The 24,952-nt window shown below is 41.9% G+C and overlaps 1 protein-coding gene across 3 annotated transcripts in view; it reads right to left on the bottom strand.

Annotated features, from left to right (window-relative positions):
- TBCK (TBC1 domain containing kinase) overlaps positions 1-24,952 on the bottom strand; it is a 188,080-nt gene that overhangs the window by 62,926 nt on the left and 100,202 nt on the right. For 2 of the 3 annotated variants that reach the window (XM_077815107.1, XM_077815108.1), the window contains exons 22-23: positions 18,811-18,972; positions 2,319-2,494 (exon numbers count right to left, since the gene is read on the bottom strand). In XM_077815107.1, the coding sequence (XP_077671233.1) occupies positions 2,319-2,494; positions 18,811-18,972 (338 nt within the window). The remainder of the gene's footprint in view (positions 1-2,318; positions 2,495-18,810; positions 18,973-24,952) is intronic. The other variant, XM_077815109.1, reaches the window with a different exon arrangement.

A 24,952-nucleotide genomic window follows, 5' to 3' on the forward strand; every position in this document is an offset into this window, starting at 1 on the left:
ACATTTAAGCCACACACTTTATTGCCTTGACTTCTGAATGGTTAAGAAAGAACAGATGGAAGCAACTCTAATGGCCTAACATAACTTACTGAATAATAATGTACTTTGTGTAAGCAACTGCAATGCCAGCTCTGCAAAAATTCTGATTCAAGATGTGATACAAATTCAAATTATTTTAAAATCTTTTGCAAAACTCAACAGGAGATTTGAGCATTTGCTGAAGAAGGAAAGTTTAAAATAGCCCGATGTCCTTAATCTAAGGTGGCATATTTGACAATGAAATAACTATCAGGCTAGAGTAAGAGAAGCTACAAGGGAACATCTGGAAATTATTTTTGCCAAGCAAAATTGCTACAGAATACAAATCTATTCTTTGTGAAAAAATGTAACAGAAAACACAGGGACTCATTCACACACTATTACCAAAGATCTGCTCACTTACAAGATTTGAACAGCAACTGTAACGTGACATGCCAGATGGAAAAAGCAATCAAAAGCGACCACAGCCTGTCTTGCATTAGTGCAAAGTTTCCTGACCCTCTCAAGGAAACTTTACTCCCTTCACTATTCTTCAGTAGCAAGAGCTTGCTCATAGTCCTGCAGACAGGCCCTTGATAATACTCTGTTATGGAAATAAAACGCTATACAGAGCCGAAAGAGTGGAGATGGGGTAGGAGGATGTCCTGGCACAAGATAAAATAATTTTACTGGCACATTTCTTACAGCAGCTTTAGGATCAAAATGGTACTGAAACAAAAATTAAAAGATCACCTTGATATCAAAACCAGAGCAAAAATCAGAAGGTTCAACACATACAGGTGGGGAGGAAGGCACTGCCTCCCACAAGGAGCTGTTTTCATTCACTGCAATAAACTGTTCCTCAAAACAAACACACCTCTCAACCTTCAACAGTTCCAGGTGTTTGGAGCAGCAGTTGCAGGCAGGACTCCCAGCCCCACAGATTTGGCAGAACAGCAGGCTGAGTGGAAGAGACTTAGGTCTTCTGTACTGGAGACCTCAGGCTCTACTCCTAGCTCTGCTTGAAATGAATTTGTGCAACTTCTGCATTACCATATTTGTAAAATGTGCTAGAATGACACTTTGTTACCTTGTAGGGAGGTCACGAGGTCTTACTCATTATGTAGGACAGGAAGTACATAGACATATACGCAGCAGGTACCGAGGACTTTGAAACTAAAAGCCACGATTGGGGTGGGAAAAAAAATTCACATAGCAGAGGAAAATAAGGGTGATACCCAATTGGATCCAGTACACACACCAATGTTCTCCCCTTTCCATTTTTACTATTGAGGCACATACTCCAACAATAAAATATTTTAATCAAGTAAACCACCATTCTCTCTCTTAGAAGTACACACTTTTCACTCACCACTCATATGAGTGCTCTTTGAAGGGAAAAATTTTGGGTTTTGTAACCATAAACGTTATTGGGACTGTAACAATATCAGTCATGAAAACCATGATTATAGAGATGTCAGGTTAAGCAATACTTTTCATCTACGGAGAGTTAAAATCTATCTTGGGTCACCAGGGGAAAGGAGATAGGTGTAGTCTCATCTGGTCACATCACAAAACCATTCAGAACAATCAGTCTCTGCTTGAGGAAATCCAACAACAAAAGAGTAAGGATGTTTCAAGTAAGGATTGAAGTGCACTGGCAAAACCAAGTGGAGAATTTTAACACATCCCTTTTCTGCACTATGGTTAGATCAAACCAACACCACTAATCCCTCACTTTTATGGGCACTAAATGCAATACAAAGTGTAGAAAGAAATCAATTAATATACAAACAGTTTATTACACACAGATTCTTGTCAGTTGGTTAGGATAATCGGTGCAACTCATTTCTAGTTTCACTAACTCACAAGTTGTAATACTGCCAATCTTGTATGATGAACATAAGACCTTCATAATACACCTTTTCCAGAAAACCTATTTTAGGAAGATCTAAGGCATTTTAAAATATTACATTTAAAGATTCTGTATTTTAGACCGCAAATTCTTAGGGGCAGGGACTGTCACTTATTATGTGTATACATAATGACTAGCACAATGAGATCCCAACATATTTGAGGTCTTTAGGAGCTAACAATATACATGTTTATTAATGAATAATAATACAGTATTGCATTAAAAGAAGCCAAACCTGAATTACAATATAACAACAGATAATAATAATAATAATAACAACAACAGAGGTGTGATTTTCTTAATAAAGTTTTTTTTTTGTAGTGTTACCCTTAACACTACACCTTTTTCTCAAGGAGCCAGGAAAGCATAATCCTAAAACACTCACCAGGTCACTTTTAGGTGCATCCTGATAATCTGTTGTGAAGCAGGACATTGAACCTCTTGAGCCATTGCCCTCACTGGCTTGCTTTGGAGGCTGTGCATGTTGCCTGTATGTTGCACTCTTAGGGGTCCAGCAAAAAAGGTTGACTGATTCACGGACACAACGTTCAATGTCAATTTCTGACCAAGGATTGAAGAACAAGCAAAAACCCAGATGTGAAAGTTAGTAAAATCAGAAAGTTAGACCAGTGAAACAACTGCTGAAAACACATCTTCAATTTTTAGTAACTATTTAGTTAATTTTTATTCAAAAGACATCCAAGAGACTTTACAGACAAATTATATAGGGATTAATTTTATCCACCACTGAAATGCCGCCACCTCAGGAATGTAAAGTGGCAGCAAAGTTACATTTATACAACTGTTTAAGACAGGAAGTGAAAAAGTACCATAACCAATTGAAGCTATAGGGATATTTTAATAGATTAATAGAATTACTTATATAGTAAAGATACTTCAGTAAAATTTGTTGGCATACTGTAAACCAAAATGCTCATAAATGTAGATGTACAATGGAAAGCAAGTCAAGTAACATCTATTTACATGATGCATGAACTTTCAGCTGATCCAAAAATCAATGCCCTCTTTGTCATGGTTACAGTTGTTAAAAGCTATTACTTCCCAGATTAAAAGAGTCCAGTGAAACTTGACTTTGAACTTGAATTTGAACTTTGTGTTGCCTGCTATTTTTGACAAAATTATATGCTGTCTACTGGAAAACAGGAAATCTCAACATTATTTCGTGCTTGATGGCACACAAAATGGATTTGTCTTAGTCTTATTTTGAATTCAATCCAAAAATGGCTGCAGCTCACAGGGCAGCATACTGGTTGAAGTACATGACACAACATGACTGAACTTGGGAATGTTTTAAAATATAAAATAAGCTATCACCAGTTGCAAATTATCAAAGCAGAATGAAGAAATGTGTAACCAAAAGTGATCCTATGACAAACATCATTTCAGAAGTGATAACATCAGGGCTATGTATGTTTTGAAAGCAAGGGTGTTGCAGTTCTGACCAAAGCAGTTAATAAGAGTATATGGTTTCTTGAGCACAGCAAAAGGACCAGTTGATCTGTTTCACCAGACCTTCAGTCTCATAAATGGGACAAATTAACAAGTGTGTAGAATTACCATAACCTTCATCTTATAACAGTGCACAAGACATGACATAAGTACGACCGGCACTGGATGTATCAGTTCTAGATATCTCTGGGATGGACGACAATTCATTATGACACTACCAAGTTTAGGCTGGAACTTAAGGTAGAATATTTTAGTGAGACAGGACTACTTACTCCAATTTTTTTTTTTTTTTTATGTTTAAAGAGAAAGACTTGGACTATTCAGGAAGCCATCCTTATTCAGGAAAAGTACTTAACTTTTAAGTACACGCTTAAGTCCCCTTAAAGTCACTGTGCTAAAATGCTTTCTTGACTGAGGGACTTAACAAGTACAGGCTGGGAGCTAAGAATTCCTGGGTTCTAATGCCAGCTCTAACAAGCATCCTGCTGTGGCCATGGATAAAATCACAGCCTCCGTTCTTCCAACTCAAGGGTTTTCATGCAGGATCATTCTTCTCTGGGGTATTGTATGTCAAATTCTTTGACAACAAAATGTGCTCTGTTATATAATGTATTACTAGTCAATTTAATTACTAATTTTTCATTTTACAGGTGACTTGGTAAAAAGTTTCTGTTTAGTAATATCTTCCAGGAAAATCTGAGAAAGTGGCAAAACTAATGCAGGCTTTCTGATTTAAGCAAAGTTTGCAAAACTTCACCAATTCTATGGCTCAGAATACAGGTTCCAAGTCATTGATATTACACAGATTTTGCTCACATTTTAAAAGGCTCAGTTTATTTGTATGGAGATGAGAACTTCAACTAAATTCTCTGACATGTTTACAACCTCTTATTTTTCCGTAGGGAGACAGTTCCAGCCTGATTCTATCATGAATTATATCCCCTGCACCTGGGATTCTTGGCATGTTTTACACGACTGTTAGGAAAACTTCAGCAATACTTGTGTGTGAAGGGAGATAAAAGTAGGATGCCTTAGCAAGTGTAAAAAGGCATCTCAGCACCTCCACCTCCAACAGTGCCCAAGTAAACAGAGAGAATTGTGGGAGGACATAAGAGTCTACATATACCCCTAAGCTGTTAAAACAAAAAAGTCAAGGAAGGAGAGGAATTTTAAACCGGCATGAAAATATTTGACATTTGGGCTTAGATTTTCAAAAGTGACAAGTGATTTTGGTTGCCTACATATTTGGTGTACACCTGGAGACATCTTAAGGGAGCCTGCTAAACACACGCTCTCTGAAAACTGAGCCCCTACAAGAAGTCTCAAAAGATGGGCATCTAAAAATTGAGGCACTCAAAAAAATCACAAGTCACTTTTGGAAATCTTGGCCCGTAGCAATGGCCCTCTCCTCCCTAAATTTTAATTTTTTACAATAAACCAGCAACCTTCTAGTAAAAAGGAATTGACTGCCCTTTAATGTAGAGTAGCCACTACTCTACATTAAAAACTTTTTTGTCTCCTAAATTTACTAGAGTTTTACATTTATGAAAATAATTTGGTCAGTAAAAGAGAGAGACCTTTTTGTGTGCTGCTAACATTGTATGTCAAATGTCATTCCCACTTTCAAATATAAATGATCTAACACACACAACAGGCATTTTGCTACACTTTCAAAAAATACTAAGCCCACAAAAATATTTCACTTATTTTCCTAAACCTTATTTTACTATTTTGTTCCCCTTTTGAACCTTATATACTGAATTCTCCTCTCCAGACATAACTACTGCCTCCTTCTTCTGTTAACACAATCAATCTGAAGTGAGAAGGATGCCTCAGTGTGACGACTGGCTAATATGGACACGGCTAGTTTTTATGAATATGTCTAATGAATATTATCACAGAAAGAGGCGAGCACATTTAGGGTATTCTGTCATAAAAAAGATGGATGGCTTTTCTTCTGTATCAGGATGTAAGAACTTTCTTTCACAAATCAAAACATTTGTCGTCCTATTTTTGGGGCAAAATTAAAATATAACCTCAAGCTTTCTCCCCTAGCGGCTCCTCTTTAGGCTGGAAAGTTGCTAAAGGCTATTGTGTACCATTAAATATACCCAGTTAATACATTTATTTCCTGAAGGTTTGATGAGCTGGATAAACTAATCTTTTAAGTAAACACGGGCAAATTAGCTGCTATATTTTCTAACAAAACCAATCATTAATCTCTCTAGGTTGATAAAGTCTGGAAGGCATGGATGACATGCATTGCTGCTCTAACTCAAAACCGTGTCATTAATATAACTCCATCCAATAAGCCATATATTCTATTCACAAACTGAAGTCTTAAAAGCTTGTGAAAAATAACTGATATCAGTAATGCAACATGAACTTTATGGAATATCTGAGATTCAGTACAATACAGCAACCTTTGTAAATCTCCAACTGTCTGCATTTTGAGTGGATGTCAAAAAACACAAAGCACCAACTTAAGGGAATATGCCTGGGTCAACTGCATATGGAAGATTTTTTTGTTTTGGTTTTAACTGTTCACAGAAAAAGCGTGCTGAACAAATGATTACTCAAGCAAATCCTGTCATAAATGGTATTTATTTAGTGAAGAATTATACTGAATAGGTCTTTGTGCACAATTTAATCCATCTCAGAAACCTTTTCCTTTGGGATGAGGACACATGTCAAGAAGAAATGTGGACAAGATAAATTGCATCTACTTATTTTGGAGAAAAGCTAAGGTTAAGATTGTGGTTTGACCTCTCTCTCACAAGCATTCTACTACTGTCCTGCCACCCCTCCCCCCGCACACCCAAAACACCTTATACTTATGTGCCCAAGGACACCACTATGCTGCAAGCAAAGGAGTTGAACAGGTCAGACAGCTTGATCTTGTGACCTTTCCATAGAGAGGACAGCATAGAGATAAACAATTACAAGCTACCTACGTATGCCATACAAAAATACTAAAGTAACATAATGAAAGGGACACAATCAATTTAAAACAATCACATTTCGATCTGATATTTCTTTACTTATTATTATTGTTACTAATACTTGAGGACTGTAACTGAAAGGCCAGAGAAAAACAATGTCCTCTTTTTTTAAGCTTACTTTCTGCATTTGTGAACATTTTGTGTAGTTATCTGTCTCCACTGCTTTGTTAATGGTCATTTGCTCTTCCTCTCTCATGGACTGGCATGATGACATAAGTCTCATGCATCATGGACGAAAGCTGTCACCAGACTTACTCCTTTTTTTGTTCATTTTTTAAATCTCTCACTCTGGCTGGTAGGTGGGGAAGGGATCTGAGCCTAAAGATATATTCAGATTCTTAGCTGCATACAGAATGCTTAGTTCTGGATTGCTGTGAGGGAAGAGTAATATTTTTTTCCCCTTAAGGAGCCATCAGTCTTTCTGTCTACAGCATCAAGAGAAGAGGAATTGCTTCTTTTAAAAAAATGTGAACAGGAGATTAGTTTAGCCCAGAAACAACAAAGGAATCAACCATAGGATTGTGCCCCCAAATAAATTATAAACTGTCCAGAAATGAACACAGTTCAAAGGCCGGCTTGTGGCAAAAAAATTTATATCTGGATGTTTCTGGGTACAGACCTTTGGGAAGTGACGGCCCAATGGACTGGGAGTAGTTTCTCGGGGGGGGGGGGGAAAGAGGGGTGTCCCTTTGGATTTAACTGGTGGGTGTTAGAAAAGAGTTAATAAAGGTAGGCTAAATCTTCATATTTAAATATTCTCACTGACTTTTGAGAGTCTGCAGGCTCCACAAGTGAATCTCAGAAACTACCCTCCTTCTTGGAACAGAATGGAGAAAAAAAAATCCAGAATGTCTGTTCTTGTGTGTGGAAATCTGTAAATTCTAAATATTAGATGAGGCTTACTTCAGCTACTAGCCATCAGGACATTCTACTTCCCTCTAACTCTACTCTGCACAGAGGCGCACATGGGGAGTGTGGTTTCAAAGCTCATCATGCCTATCACAAAGTTTATGCCAGCCAGACATCAGGTCTCTAGCCGAAGACAAGTAGGGTCTGCTGTACCACTGGTATAGGTCACCTGAGCTGTGTCATGGATCCTACACCGATCTCTTAGTGCTTAATTGGGAAGTAGGCCCAGGAAAATCCAGCTGGCTGGAAGACTCCCCAGATCAGTCCAAATCCTTGCAGGCTGAACCAATCAGTGAGGCTCCACATTTTGGGGCTTTTTTTTCCACTGTCTGGTGCGCTGTTCAACCCAATTAATTTTAAAAAGTAAAGGAGTTTAGAACTGCTTCTCTCTCTCTCTCTCTCTGAGGAAGAAAAATAATTGAGCTCAAAAATTAGGATGCAGGGAAACGATGAGCACACCAAAATCCTCAACCTCGGATTTGTTTTGCTGCCAGCTGCTATACTGAGAATGGAGATGGCAACTCAGGCATTCTGAATCAAGTTACATGTGAAAATATTGGTCTAAAAAGCACACCATTAAAAACATATCTGTCATAATTGTAACTGAAACTGACAATCATTTATCTTTCACAATGTTATTTTAGGGTGGGTTACTAGCAGATAAGTTTATGTTCATCTTTTTTTCCTAGCCTGATTGCTGAAGACGTTTGCTAAAACTACTATAATCTTACCAGTTAGATATAATGGTTTTAGAAGGCAGTAGCTAGGAAAATGTTGAGATTAGGTAGAAATCACCTCCATATAAAGATACTTTGCTTTTTTTCTTCTTGAAATATATTTCCAAATAAGCACCTCACATATAGCTGCAAGTTCATATATTCATTTGCGCACAGTGGAGAAATAAACCAAGAAAGAAGCAATCAGTACACATTTAATTGAATACAGTACAACATACGGCTATATGAACAATATGCAAAATGCTATTAATTTCAATTCAATTTTTCATGCCAACATTTTTATAACTTTTCCTTCATTACTGCCATTGTGTCAGCAATTCCTTGGACTATCTGTATTAAGGATACAACATAAATTACTTAAAGTGAAAAAAGTATGTCTAAGAGTACTAATATCACGACACAAAATACTATCCAAATGCTGGCTTTTGTGCATTTAATGAATAGCATATCGGATTAGAAGGATCTATGGATCCAACAATTACTTGTTATGCTTTCAAAACATTTTTGACTCCTATGTATAATTCATAAAATGAGAAATTAAATACCACCACGTGGCATGTTCATAGAGTAAGAATTGCAGGGCTGGAAGGGACCGTTAGAAGTCACCAACTCCAGCTTCCTGTGCTGAGGCAGCAACAAGTAAACCTAGATCATCCTTGACAGGTGTTCGTCTAACCTGTCCTTAAAAACCTCCAATGATGGGGATTCCACAACCTCCCTTAGAAGCCTATTCGAGAGCTCAAATTCCCTTATAGTTAGAAAGTTTTTCCAAATACCTAACCTAAATCTCCCTTGTTGCAGATTAAGCCCATTGCTTTTTGTCCTATCTTCGGTGCACTTGGAAAACACTTGATTACCTTCCTCTTTATAACAGCCTTTAACATATTTTAATACTGTTTTCTGGTGTCCCCTAAATTTTCTTTTCTCGAGACTAAACATGCCCAGTTTTTTTAACCTTTCCTCATAGATCAGGTTTTCTAAACCTTTTATCAATTTTGTTGCTCTCCTCTCTCCAATTTGTCCACATCTTTCCTAAAGTGTGGCACCCAGAATTGGACACAGTACTCCAGTTGAGGCCTGACCAGTGCTAAGTACAGTAGGAGAATTACCTCCCGTGTCCTATTAATATACCCCAAAATAATAGTTTGCCTTTTATGCAACTGCATTACAATGTTGACTTATATTCAATTTGTGATCTATTATACCCCCACATCTTTTTCAGCAGTATTATTGCCCAGCCAGTTATTCACCATTTTCTAATTGTTCATTTGATTTTTCCTTCTTAAATGAAGTACTTTGCACTTGTCTTCACTGAATTTCTTTGTTGATTTCAGACCAATTCTCCAATTTGTCAAGGTTGTTTTGAATTCTAATCCTGTCCTCCAAAGTGCTTGCAACCCCTCCAAGCTTGGTGTCATCTGCAAATTTTATAAGCATACTCCCCACTCCATTATCCAAGTCATTAACTGAAATGCGGAATTAACTGAAATATTGGAACCAGGACTGACCCCCTTAAGGATACCACTAAATACACGTTCCCAGTTTGATAATGAACCACTGATAACTATTTGGAGTATACTCTTTCAACCAGCTCTGCACCCACTTTATAGTAATTTCATCTAAACCAAATTTCCCTGGTTAGTTTATGAGAAAGTCATGTGGGACTGAATCAAAAGCCTTACTAAAAAGCATGATATATCATGTCTACTGGTTCCTCCCTATCCACTATGCTGGAACACTATCAAAGAAGGAAATTAGGTTGGTTTCGTATGATTTGTTCTTGATAAATCTATGTTGGCTATTCCTTACAACCCTATTATCCTCAAGGTGCTTAGAAACTGATTGTTTAACAATTTGTTCCAGTATCTTCCAGGTTTCAAAAGTTAGGCTGACCGGTCTGTAATTCCCAGTGTCCTCTTTGTTCCCCTTTCTAAAGATAGGTCCTATGTTTGCCCTAATCCAGTCTCCTCACCTCTTCTCCCTGAGTTCTCAAAGATAACTGCTAATGTTTGATTGTTTCAGCTAGTTCCTTATATACCGTAGGATGACTTTCAAAAGGCCCTGCTGACTTGAATACATCTAACTTATCTAAATATTCTTTAATCTGTTCTTTTCCTATTTTGGCTTGCAATCCTTCCCCCTTATGGGTAATATTGCTAGTAACCTGCTCGTGGCCCCCTAAGGGGCCCCAATCTATTCACACATTCTTCCTTTTGCTGTAAAGAAAATACAGAGGTAGTATTAAAACAGGAGAGATGTAACCTGTTCAACAACAGCTGTTTTAAAGAAGGCTCTAGCTATATAATGACTTTTTCCTTGTTTACTGTCTACCAACCTCTTTAAAATGAATATACCTTTTAGCTAGAGCTGTCTTTTAGAAAAGAGTATACATGTGATTTTCTTCTGCTAGTAATAACTACACAGTAACAAAAGCACAAATAAATATAAATAAAATAATGGATGTTTCTTTAGTGTTTTTCCTTTGTTTTTTTAATCCCATCATAGTGAAAGTTATAAATAGAGATGCATGAACATCATGTAGCTACAAGTGGAAAATGTGAATAATTAAAGGAGTTGCAGCTTCAGGTAAAATTACATCAATCTTGCAGGCTTTGACACTACAGAACAACCTTGGTGAGCAGGTGTGCACTAACAAATCGCTCTGCTCCTGTACCAAAGCCAGCTCCCCACCTCATTTCTGCCAGCAAGCAATAAAAAAAGAATTACTGGCAAATATGCATGGCTTCTGTTTCACAAATACCATTATTTATCAGTGATGAATCTTCATAAATTGCTTTATAAACACCCCTGCCACTTGCATCTCAACAAAGCCATCAAACACAAAACAGGTACTGGGAATATGTGGGACCAAGATGTTTCCACAAATGTCAATCCAGACTGTTTCTTCTTGAAATGGAAAAATAAAGAATGCAGCATTGTTTGTTGTTGTCTTATGGTATTTTCAATCTAATTTTTTATATGAAACTACCAAAGTATAGTATAATACCATGGCTACTGTATGTGTATGTATTTGACAGAGTCCAAAATTGTTTTTTTCTTCACAGGTATACAGTCATTTGGTACAGCAGGATAGCCCCACTAACTCTGTGACAATCACCTTGCAAAACGTTTTGCACAAGAGGCAAATTTCTTTAGCTTGGGAACATTATTTCGGAGATACCTGTCGTGACTGCATAGTTAAGGTGTTACAAGGGCTTCATTATTAAAAGACTTGTTCTAACCTCCTCTTCCCTTAGCCCCTGAATCTAAATGAGGAAATTTTTAAAGATTTTTCAAAAATGTAGTACAAAGAGTTGAAAGAAGCCCTTTTAAAAAAGGTAAAAATACTCTCTAATTCAACCCCTAACTTTAAAGTTAAATACTCTACAAACTTCAAAATTCTCACATATGCACATTTCTCTACAACATACAGGCATTTAATAATATAAAACATTAATATCTTCACTGTTATTAATTAGAGCTACACTAGCTGCTTAGAGCGTTGCATTTTAATTACCTCACAATTAATATCTTAATTGTTATTGGGGAAATGTTCAAAAGGCACAAAAGGAAGTTAGGCACTCATCTGCCACAAACTCAATGGGAGCTGGGCATTGGATAGCCATCTGTGCCTTTGACAGACTTCCGCAGTTAGAGCTGAATGGGTCATGGATAGGGGTGAGCAGAGCATGTCCCGGGAGACAGGGAATTAGAAGTTAGGTGGCTCACCAAAAGGGAGAGATTCTCACCTCAAGGTGTGCACCCAGCAGACCCAAGCTCTGATGTGCAAGTATCTTTAGCAGTTAGTTCTGGTTCCGTCAGTGAAAATGTGCATGTCAGAATTGTTTATGTAACCTCGGTTTAGAATTTCCATAGTTTTTTTTAGTATTTGGATTCTTTTAGAGCTGTGAGATCTATCTAAGTGTTTATTCGACCCTCACCACCACTGGTAGTGCATCTGTGGTAAGTCAATTTTTGAACAGTTAGCAGCTTTAACTACAACAAATTTTTAATATTCGAATAACTCAGTTTCTGGAGGAATAACCTATTGTCATGATTCAGGGCTAGCTGAACCTTTGCCCCTTCTTCGGTCTCTCTCTGAGTGCACCCCCTTCAGTTTTAGGCCTTGTGTCTGCTAGTGAGATAACTCAATATATGCATATGCAGTAAAGAATAGTAACCTGGTCAAGATACAGTAGTAATAAATTACAGGCAACTCCAAATCCATCACACCAGTGTTAAGGGTTCACAGTTAAGCACTCTGAAGTGACAAATGCCAAAGCTGTGTTTATCTGTACAACCTTATCTCTGTCTCCTTGTGCACACACACCACTGGATGTGCTGGAGTGAACTGTTCTAAATCTCAAATTCTCACATTCTACAAACAAAACAAAGTTTGCAGCTGAAAGGTTGGCTTTGCTTTTTGGTCAATTGACGTTTTTCTGGTGCTTACATTATTGGAATGAATAAGAAACCCGTGGACCTGTGTTACACAAATCTCACAAAAAGAGAAGAGGACTTTTGCATATTTGTATGGTCTTTCTGAAAGCAAGAATTAGAGTAGACAGAAAGACAACGTAACATGCATAAACATTCCCATAAACTTAAACTAAGTTAATATAATTTTATATATATTGTACCAGCCTTGTCAGTATCCTTTTAAAGCTAGATATTCCAATCAGGATACATGGTACTGGCACCTCATTATAGATAGTTCAAAAAAAAAAATCTGTATCTTGTCAGAAACTTGTAATACAAATTACTAACATATGAGGAAATTACTATTATGCTAAAACTGCATAGATTACCAAAGAATGTGAAGTGGCTATTGAGTGGCCACAAATTTGCTGCTCCTACCAAACTGTAATACTAAAGTTAATTACAAGTCTTATCAATAACATGACTGACTTGCTCAGAAAATAAAAGTCCACCTTGAACTAAGCAGCATATTCATATCTACAGGTTTCAGAGTAGCAGCCATGTTAGTCTGTATTCGCAAAAAGAAAAGGAGTACTTGTGGCACCTACAGTTATAGGCATGGAAAGTTAGAGAATGAGAGAGAAACCCTGATAAAACTGACAGAGTTGTCAGAAACTGTAGGAGACATGTCTCCCCAAAATGCTAGACATGCATGCAAGTATAGGAAAAGGGGATGGATAACAATGAGCTTGGGATGCTGCTTGTTGGTCACAAGACAAGGAATTCATGGGCCAATGAAATGTGTTTTGACAACAAAGATGTACTGTCCTAGTCAAGAATATGGCTAGCACCTATCTTTACAACAAGGCCAAATATTTGTGTGGAGCTATTTCCAACATGTTATTTTTTTCTTGTCTTGAGGTAAACATTGTAATATTATGGGTTCCATTAGTAAGATTTGTGTTCAGATAGTTTAGCTTAGAGTACAGTGCTGTCAGACGCGGGATTCAAAACTTTAACAAACTGTGATATTACACAATACAGGCTCTCTCAGTGCTGTGGCATCTTAATGGTTTTACTATAGGTATTGTTTGAGTAATGTGATATATACGGCTTGACAGCTGCACGAACTGAAAGTTTACAGACAAGCAAAAGAGCAATAGTCATTTTTAGAAGAAAATATAGCGGGATGAAATCTGACTTTTTTTTAAACCTTTACAGGGGAAACACTCCCTTCATACAGAGTCAATTTTAAATGACTGTTAGAAACAAACACTTAATGCATTTACAAAGATGGATTACCAAATAAGAAAATCAAACCCTAAAATGTGATTTACTGGTGGTATGTTTCCAAAATTAAAGTAAGTATTTTTAATTAGCCTGTTTCTCTCTTGCTCATAAAGGTTAACTTTACTATGAAGCCATGTGATATAAATTGCATAAAATGGTTTGATAACTTTGGATGAATATTCTGTCCCCAAAATTATTCTTGGCAGATTGTTAAATTCAGGTATAAAGAGATCTCCCAGAAAATACCAAGCACTGTCCATCATAGGAAAAAACACAGCCAACACATCAAGAAAGTCACTGCCTTTGCAAAAAGTTTTCAAGATAATTTTCTAGTATCATATGGTGACATGCTGTACCACAGAGTAGCACCCTGTAATGCCCATATCCATCATTTATATATGGGTATGATATTTCATATGAAACATGCTATGTAAGATATCATATGAAAGGTCATGATCTGCTGAAATCCATTATTCTGTTAAAATATGTATATTGTTAGCATGTATGAAGTCATGAAACTTTGCTTTATGGTTGTTATTGAAATATGTTGTAAATTTGGGAGTTGTCCGCTGCTATTTCTCTAGTGACAACAAAGGAAGTGATCTACACGCAGGTGGGTGTTAAACCACCATTAATCAGAAGGGGTGTTGTAAGCAAGGGATTTATAGTTCTGTAAGAGAGTTGCACAAGCATCACACAATGGGGGACTGTTCAACTCTGACTCAGCAAAGCACACCAGGACACTTCTGGGCTAGTGTTTTCCAGGCACCTGGACTGAGGATATATCATAGGGGACAGTGGCATCATGCTTTTACCTTTCTTTCCCCCCACCTATACTGAAGGTTGGCTCCAAGGTTAAAGGGAAAACCTGTGTATTAAGGTGTAGGAAAAACTGCTTGATCCGAATACTGCTTAGTCTAATCAGGGTTAGGATTTAGACTGCATGCTTACCTTTCAGTTTCTTTGGTAATTATCTCTGACCTTTTGTGCCTACCACTATAATCACTTAAAAGCCATCTTTCTGTAGTTCATAAATCTGTTTTATATTTTACCTAAAACAGTGTGTTTTGGTTGAAGTGCTTAGGAAATCTCACCTCAGTTTACAAAAGCTAGTGTGTGTCCCCCTCCACGTGGAGGTAGGGCCGGACTGGGTAATGAACGTACGCACTAGTTAGGCTTCTAACCAGGGCAAGATGGTACAGTTCTGGGGTGCAAGGCTGGGGGCTTGGGAGATTTGCTGGTGCCCTTTACTGTATTATTCATAAGTGGTTCAGGGAGCATTCATGCAATTTAGCAGTGTGGGGCTCCACATCCTGTTGTACTGAGTGATAACAGCACCTGGAGGGGTTTGCTGCTTGTCACTAGCAAAGCATTGTGAGAGACAGCCCAGGCTGGAGAGTTAAGAGGGCACTGCAGTACCCCAGTTCCAGGTTGCGCCCCAGGGATCCCATCTCACACATAGGATGGCATTACATATGCCCCTCCTTTTACTGGCATTGTTAACTTTCCCAAACAGCTATGGAAACTGCATTATTACTCAGTGGCCTGGGGAAGGTGGCTTCCTCTCTTGGGGGTTAGACTAGATGGCCCTTGAGGTCCCTTCTAACCCTGTGAGTATATAATTACCAGTGCACCGGATAGAATATGTGGCCTTTTGTTATTAATATACAGATTTTGAGAACTCAGTGAGTTTTTATTTAAATTATAAACAAGAAAATGTTAAACTATAATCTTACAATTTTGAGGAGCAATAAAATAGACTTAGACTGGAAAGCAAGTAATTTTCACTGGCAGTCTGAGATAATCCATTCAGGTATGCATCAAATTTAAAACCACAGGAATTTTAGGCTGCTGAGTAACAATTGATTTTGGATTGAAATTATTGCAGATGTTTTCAACAGTGTAATTTTTTTCTCAGAGTGACCCAGTTTTAGGTGAAAGCTGTCTATGAATTAGTCTCAGAAAAATTTCAGCCATGGCATAAAGGTTATTTCAATCAAAATAGTGAAAACCCTGCTTGGGGCATACAGATGACTAAGAGCATAATCAGGCTATTCCTTTAAACCAAAAATAAGATTTATGTAGGAAAGTCAGACATATAACCATAATCATTATATGTTAAGAGAAGATATTGATTACTTCACTTTTAGCTACACTAATGGTGTATTTTATTTCCAAATAATGCTGATATTGTCTTACTTTATGATTATCTTACTGGTTTTTTTTCCCAAGACGCCAATTTGGGTTGCATTTTGAATTCACGTCAGAACTCTGATCTATACTGTGTTATTACCTACGATATTTTCTATGGCACAAAAAACCCCAACTCATACAGTATGCATTTGTTATCACCTATACCTCCTTTTAAAATGCTTCTCAGAGGTTACCTGGCATATTATCATGCTACTGCAATTTGATTCCTCCAGTAACATCAGAAAAATTAATAAAAAAACTCTGTTAACAAATAGCTTAGTATAATATGATAACCTCGCTAAAAGCAGTGTATGTCATAATTAATATTTATTAACATTCCCATATTGACAGTCAGTGAACTATGACAAGGCTCACGGGCATTCATGGCAGCTTGAGGCAAAATTAAGTATGGGCAGACATGGCTGAAGTTGAAGTTGTATTCTATTACACACATGCAAATAGACATGTTTTCATAAATAAGCAGCTAAGATGGTGTAAACAAAAGAACTGTAAAGATATTTGTTGAATGTACCCCATTCTGTGATGCAGGTCATTAAGAAAGGTCAGAAGCACTCTTACTGGCATCTTTGGAGCACCAACGATTTTCTGCAACAGTTACTATCAATGGAGCTCTTCACATATTATGGTTCTAAATATGTGTTTTCAATCTTCAAAAAACAGGGTCAGATATTTCATACAGTCTCTCTCTTTTTTTTCAGTATACATACATTGGTGACTCACTATTTCTCTGAATAGACAGCCAACTAGTAATTCCTGGTGTAGTCTATATTTAATGTGTTCTAACACAGGGTGGGGTGGACAGCATTCTTACTTGACGTATCTAATATTTTATTATAAAATTAATAACGTTTTGAAAGTGCTTTGAACATGACATATTTATGGTTTCTGGAACTCTTGCACCACACAAAATAAATCTTAATAATCCTAAATAATTTCAGGGTCATACACCATAAGATTAAACAATTCTTCAGTATATCGTACTTTAAATCTTCAAAATTCCTTACAATACTCTATAATTTGAAAATGGTTATCATAAAAAGAGTCATAAGCATATTTCAAGTCTACAGTACTATGAAAGCTAATAACTTCTTATTCATACACAATGCTACTACAATGTACAGTACACCTATAAGAACGTAAGAACAATTTATTTGGCTTAAGATTAATTGAACTACTTAATTAAGATACACTCAGGGAAATAAATCAGGAGAAATGACCTGGGCAAGAAAATAATTATAATATTTTTCAACTGAGCTCTAGCCAAAGCATTTAGCCAAACAGCCATGGAATGGGAGAAGGAGATCCTCTGAACTGGCCCACACCTTCCAGAACTTCAAAGGATATTCTTGAACTTTAAGAAAGGCATTTGAATTGACCAAGAATGCAGAAGGAAATTAAAATACAATATGGAACAGGATATCAAATTAAATTAAGGTTTACATAAAATCTGATTTTGTTCTAGTTTCTTTACAAAAAAAAAGAACCCACAATTTTTATTTAACCTGCAGCTCCCTGTTTTGAGAAGTTTAGCATCTTAAAGCCCTGATCCTGTAAATACTTATGAATTTGCTTAATCTTATTACTGGGGGTAGTCCCACTGATTTAATTTACTCACAGTAGTAAAGTTTTAAGCATGTTTCTGTTTATAGGACTGGGGTATACATGACAAAATTAACAGAGAATCAACAATAAAATATATACCAGGAAGGAGGGGAGTCTAGAAATGACTGATTATGGAGACAAGATTATTTAGTTTTAACTTGTGTGTGTTTTGATGAATCAAAAAAGGTACGTTTTTTCTTTTACCACTGAACATAGTGGTAAAATTGGGGTGATGCTATTAAAGCAAATTGCTGTGCCAAAGAAATAACAATGTATAATTATGCAGTGTAATGTTTTACATGTTCAGTGAGCTATCTGAATGTTGATTAAACACAAGTGCATGGAAATGCATATTCCAGTCTACTTAAGCTTATTTAATTCAAATGTTTTTTTATTAACCAGTAACGCTTTTGCTCACAAGTAAGGTTGAAGCCTCATGCTGGACTATTATATTTTCAGGAGACACAAGTTTGTACTGAGCTAAGTCACATCAGTATCCATTGAAAAAGATGGCAGAGTTGCTGACCAGTGGCTAAAGGAACCTGAAGCAGCCTGCACTTTTATGGCTGTAGCTCACGAAAGCTTATGCTCAAATAAATTTGTTAGTCTCTAAGGTGCCACAAGTACTCCTTTTCTTTTTGCGAATACAGACTAACACGGCTGCTACTCTGAAATCTTTTATGTAAACAGTCTCTTAAAAGTTTTGAATTTCAAGTGCAGACTGCTTTAAATAGTGCTTCTTTATTGGCTTTTAAACAACTTTTTGTATTTCTGCTCTAGTGACTGCTTCTGTAGCAAGAAATGCACTCCCAAAGGAGGGAAGGATAGAGCTATCATCATATAATGAGATAACCATAGTAATAGCATACGGAGCAAATCTGAACGAGTAATTCATTGAGGATAAATTTGACTAACTGCACCACTTCCTGTTTGTGGTATGTCAATCAGTGATTCAAATTTTTCAATTCATTAATTATTTTAAATTATTCTAAAGTTGACTGAGTTCTCCATGCTTTACCTGAACCCTGATAATGGACCTTACCCAAGCACCAGTGAAGACAATGGAGACTTTCTTGACTTCAGTGGGCTGTGATCCAGGCCCCAAACACTATCATAGGTTCACATAAGCCTAATTTTCCAAACCTATAAAATATTTGACATAAACATACATATGTTCAACAGAATGCTTAAAAATAGGACACCAGAAAAGAAAAAAAAATTGCCATTTATATACCTGGTAAATCTGAAAAGAGCAGAATGCATTCATTGAATCCATTAGCCAGAAGCCGGTCCCGCAGCTGTTGCAGGATAGCCACTCCAATACAGAATGGGAAGGAAGAATTGCCAAGCAGTAATGTATCCCACAGATGAAAAATCTTGTGCAGTGGAAAGACATCTGCAAGATGGCACGGGCAACAAAATATTAATTATAACACACAATGTTAAGGTTTAAAAATATACATGACTAACCTTCTATAAGTTTTATTGTTGCCTCAAAGTTACCGCTTTTTAATTTGGGAACAAACGAGACTAAACTTGCTTAGCCTCAGATTTGTTTTCATATGTAGATTTATTACTACCTATGGCAATCAACACTTCATTTCAATATTAAATATCTACTTCTGTGGATTATTTTCTTTTTTGCTGCTAAGTACACACTTTAGTGATATTTCTTTCTCTTTTGGAACAATCTGTAATTATGCATGAGTATACTACTGGAGGTGGGGGGAAGGGTGAGAGTGAAAAACAAATGTATGCAATGCTTCTTAGCTGATTGAGCTTTCAGAAAGGATTTTTCTCCTTTGAAAACAAACAGTTACTTACTTTCTCGTAACTGTTATTCTTCAAGATGTATTATTCATGTCCATTCCACATTAGCTGTGCGCGCGCTCCGTGCACGAGTGTTGGAAACTTTTCCCCTTAGCGGCTCCCGTCGGGCCGGCGGGGCCCCCCCGAGTGGCGCCACTGCGCCATGCATATATACCCCCGCCGGCCCGACCCCCTCCAGTTCCTTCTTGCCAGTGACTCCGACAGAGGGGTAGGAGGGTGGGTGGTGGAATGGATGTGAACAACACATCTCAAAGAACAACAGTTACAAGAAAGTAAGTAACGTTTTTTTCTTCTTCAAGTGCTTGTTCACATCCATTCCACATTAGGTGAATTACAAGCTTACCTCTGGAGGAGGGTAGGAGTCATGGAACAACTGCTCGGAGGACCGCTCTGCCAACTGCCGCGTCTCTGGCCTGCTGGTTGACCACAGAGTGGGTCGTGAAGGTGTGCACCGAGGACCAGGTGGCTGCTCTGCAGATCTCCTGGATCGGGACCTGTGCCAGGAATGCCGTGGAAGCCGCCTGCGCCCTGGTCGAGTGGGCCGTGACCGGAACGCCTGCGAGCTCATAGCACGCCTGGATGCAGCTTGTAATCCAAGATGAAAACTGCTGCGCTGTCACTGGGAGGCCTTTTACCCTCTCGGCTACACCCACAAACAGCTGTGCGGATTTGTGAAAGGGTTTGGTGCGCTCGAAATAGAATGCCAGCACTCGACGCACATCCAGGGTGCGCTAGGTGCGGTGACTCAGGTCCGGATGGGGTTTCGGGAAGAACACCGGCAGACAAATGTCCTGGCCCAGATGGAATTGGGAGACCACCTTAGGGAGGAACTTGGGATGCGGCCGGAGCTGCACCTTGTCCTTGTGAAATACTGTGTATGGTGGCTCAGAGGTGAGGGCCCTCAGTTCGGACACCCTTCTGGCCAAGGTAATGGCAACCATAAACGTTACCTTCCAGGAAAGGTGGAGGAGAGAAACAGGTAGTGAGGGACTCGAAAGGGGGTCCCATGAGTTTAGAAAGGACCAGGTTAAGGTTCCATGGAGGGACTGTGGGGTGGGAGTACGGGAACACCCCGTCCAACCCTTTAAGGAACCGCCCCACCATTGGGTGGGAAAACACCGAGCCCCCCGAGAACCCTGGATGGAAGGCGGAGATGGCTGCCAGGTGCACTCTGAGTGAGGTCGGGGCTAGCCCTTGCTGCTTGAGATGCAGGAGGTACTCCAGAATGGCTTGCACCAGGGCCTGGCCCGGCTGCACCAGACGGCTTTCACACCAACCCAAGAACCTTTTCCACTTGGCCCTGTAGGCCACCCTGGTAGAGGGCTTTCTACTGCCAAGCAGAATCTGCTGCACAGGAAGGGAGCACTGGCTCTCCAGGGCATTTAGCCACAGAGCCTCCAAGCCATCAGATGCAGTGACTGCAGGTCGGGGTGGAGAAGCCGCCCGCCGTCCTGTGTAATGAGGCCCTAGTGTAGGGGCGGCACTACTGGGGCCTCCACCGACAGCTCTAGGAGCGATGTGTACCAGTGTTGGCAGGCCCAGGCTGGGGCTATGAAGATCACCACCACCCTGTCCCTGCGCACCTTGAGTAGGACTTTGTGCACCAAGGGGAGCGGGGAGAAGGCATACATCAAGGCCCCTCTCCACAGGATTGCAAACGCGTCCGCAAGTGAGCCCGGGCTGCGGCCCTGGAATAAGCAAAACCATGGGCACTGGGCATTGTCCCTGGTGGCAAACAGTTCTACCCGGGGAACCCCACCTGCAGAAGAGCGAAAGCACCACGTCCGCCCTGAGCATCCACTCATGCATGTGATACGACCTGCTGAGGGAGTCCGCCAGCTCATTCCGCACCCCAGGGAGATAGGACGCCTCGAGGTGAATCGCATGGGCTATGCAAAGGTCCTAGAGGAGGAGACCCTCGCGACAAAGTGGCGAGGAAGGAGCCCCGCCCTATGTAGTGTTGTCTGTCAGAACTGTCATGCTGTGACCACTCAGAGTGGTGTGAAAGATCTGGCAGGTGAGACGAACTGCCCTGAGCTCCTTCAGGTTGAAATGGAGCGACCACTCTGCCTCGGACCACAACCCCTACGTCATGAGGTCCTCCAGGTGAGCCCTCCCCATCCACACCAGCGTCAGGTCCGGAAGTGGGGCGGCAAAGGGTTCCCTTCGCAAACCACAGGTTGGGACTGCCACCGCAGCAGGGAGTCCAGCACATCCCTTGGGGCTGTCACTATCAAGTCCAGGGGGCCCCTGCCTGGGCGGTACACCTGAGTGAGCCACACCTGCAGAGTCCTGAGTCTCATTCTGGCATGCCTGACCACGTGCATGCATGCTGCCATGTGGCCCAGCAGCCGCAGGCAGCACCTGGCCATTATTGGCCAGGAAACTGGCGCAGGGAGGCCACTGCTTGTTGGATAGCCCGGAATTGGGATACCGGAAGGCTTGCCCTGGCTTGCATCACGTCCAGGACCGCCCCTATGAATTCCACTCTCTGCGTGAGTACGAGCATGGACTTGGAGACGTTGACCAGGAGCCCCAGCTCGCGGAACAATCTCAGGGCCACCTCCACATGGCCCCGCACCTCCACCTCGGATTGGCCCGCCAGGAGCCAATCATCAAGGTACGGGTACACCTGGATTCTCTGCCTCCGTAAGAAGGCCACCACCACCGCCATGCACTTCGTGAACATGCTTGGGGCTAGACCGAACGGGAGAACCACAAACGGATAATGTTCTTGGCCCACGGTGAAGCGTAGGAACCGCCGATGTGCTGGGAAAATGGAGATATGAAAGTATGCGTCCTTCACTTCGAGGGCGGCTTATCAGTCCCCTGGATCCAGGGAAGGGATGATGGTGCCCAGAGAGACCATGTGGAACCAGGCCTTGATCAGGAATTTGTTGAGCCTGCGCAGGTTTAGGATTGGGCAAAGGCCCCCTTTGGCTTTGGGAATGAGGAAGTATCGGGAGTAGAACCCTTTTCCCCTTAGGCCGTGAGGCACTGCCTCTACCGCCCCCGCCCATAGCAGCGAGCGGACTTCCTCCTCTAGGAGATGCTCGTGAGAGGGGTCCCTGAAGAGGGACAGGGAAGGGGGGGGGGGGTCGGAGGAAGGCGAACTGCAGAGAGTACCCGTTCCGCACCGTGAGTAAGACCCAACGGTCCGACGTAATGGTGGACCACGCATGGGAGAAACGGGACAGGCAGTTCAGGAAACAAAGGGACGGATCCGGTGACTGGTCTGGTATGCTGTCGTCGAGCACACCTTCAAAAGCCTGGCTTAGTGTCCGGCTAAGGTTTGTGCTGGCCTTGGTTCTGGCCTGGCGCATTACTGTCATTATTGTTGTTGCACCGTTGCCTGTTATCCCTGCCTCGCCTACGGTAAGGCTCATGTCTATGGCCAGGCTGGTACTGGCGTTGAGGGGGAGGCTATGGCTTAAAGGGCTTCCTCTGGGTCGCTGGGGTGTGCATACCCAGCGACTTGAGCATAGCCCACGAGTCCTTGAGGCTATGCAGCCTCGCGTCTGTCTGGTCTGAGAAGAGCCCAGACCCTCCAAATATGCAGCCTCGCGTATTCTGGACCTCGTGTGGCAGCCTGAATCCTGGAGCCACGCAGAGCGCCTCATGACCACCCCTGAGGTGACTGTTCTAGCCGCCGTGTCTGCGGAATCCAGGGAGGCCTGGAGATAGGTCTTGGCTACTGCCTTGCCCTCATCCACCAGGGCCGTGAACTCCTGTTGGGAACCTTGCAGGAGGTTGTCCTTAAACTTCCCCACAGCTGCTCAGGGGTTGAAATTGTGCCTGTTGAGGATGGCCTGCTGGTTAGCAATCCTTAACTGAAGGCCCCCAGATGAGTACACCTTTCTACCAAAAAGGTCCAAGGATTTCACCTCCTTGGCCTTAGGGCCGGGGCCTGCGGTCCATGGCGCTCCCTTTCGTGCACCGCTGAAACCACTAGGGAGCATGGGACTCAGGTGGCAGAACAGGAACTCATAGTCCTTAGATGGGGCAAAGTATTTATGCTCCACTCCTTTAGCCGTTGGAGCGCTGGAGGCCGGGGTCTGCCATATAGTCTTATGGTTAGACTGAATGGTCTTAATGAGCGGGAGCGCTATTCTGGATGGCCTTTTGGGGATCAAAATGTCCACCATGGGGTCCCCTGCTCAACCGTCTCCTCGGCCTGCAACCCCAAATTTTGGGCAACTCTGTGCAGCAGTTCCTGGTGGGCTCTATGGTCTATTGACAGAGGGCCGGATACCTCTGTACCGGCCACTGCCTCATTGGGGGAAGACGAGGAGGTTAGCTGCTGCTCGATCCCCTCTGGTTAGTCCTCCTGCTCCCCATCTCCTGTGGCAGGGGCCCCCGGCTCAGGCTGGGGCGGGAGTCCATGGGACAGCACCGGGCTCGGTGCCAGACTCTCCAGTCTACGCTGGGGAGATGCTGGAGGCCTGGATACTGTTGCCCCCGGCACTGTCTGGCATCGGTGCGGGGACTGGGACCGCTGCACCAAATAACTTGCCCTGGAAGGGGCCCTTTGGTGCTCCTAATATGCCCAGGGGGTCCCAAAGGGCCAATGGCCTGGCGGCCCCCATTGAGGTTACCAGCTCCCCTGAGGGTCTCTGCTGTCCGGGCCCCGGTACAGGTAGCTATAGCGGCCGGAGCCGGTGCCGGACTGTGGAAACGCTGATCGCGAAGGCCATGGCGGTGCCAACAATCTGCACCAGTGGGAGAACAAGTGGCTCCTGGCTGAGCAGGATTGGGAGCAGTACCGGTACCCCCAGGACTGGGACCAGCGTTCCCTGGACCGGGACCATCTGTGGGAGACCTCTGGCGAGGGCAGTCTCAACTCCTCCTGGTGCTGGTCTCTGGGTGGTGCCGGAGAGCAGTGTGCCCTTCCTGGCGCTTCTTCGCAATTGACCCACTGCCAGTGCTGCAACCTCCTTCTGGGCCGCTGACAAGTGCGAGTCTGCGGAGTTGGACCTCGACCAGGACCAACTCCGGGAGCAGTGCCAGGACGGTGTCTTCGAGCGGCACACCATTGCCGGCTTAGCCCTCGATGGTGCCAGAGGAATGGGTGCCAGAGGGTTCTCCCCATACAGGAGGGGACTCGCCGCCGAATGCTCGATGAGGTCCTATGCGGCCTCAAAGGTGCCAGGCGTAGAGGGCTGATCTGTTATGCCCTTGAGCCCATTGTCCGCACTGAGCTCACTTAGGTCTGGGCTCGGTGGGGCTTGTGCTGCCGGGACTGCCTGTGTCAGCACCAGTACCGTGGCCTTCCCACTCTTGTCAGTGCTCAGGGCCTTGGGAGGCGCCAGCCTCCTGTGCGGGGAACGACCAGGCCTTCCTTTCGGCTGCACCGGGGAGGACGATCAATGCCGGAGCCTAGCCTGGCGCTCTGGGGCCAACAGTTTACGTTGCTTCGCCAGTGCTGGGTCTCCCGACGGCTCCAGGGCACTACGCACCAAGGAAGCCTGAGCCAGCGTTGGGTGCTCCGGGGCCGGCGGCTGAAGTGCGGCCTCCATCAACAGTTGTTTTAGGCGAAAGTCTCTTTC

This window comes from Eretmochelys imbricata, chromosome 4, assembly GCF_965152235.1.
Source record: "Eretmochelys imbricata isolate rEreImb1 chromosome 4, rEreImb1.hap1, whole genome shotgun sequence".
Taxonomy (NCBI): domain Eukaryota; kingdom Metazoa; phylum Chordata; order Testudines; family Cheloniidae; genus Eretmochelys; species Eretmochelys imbricata.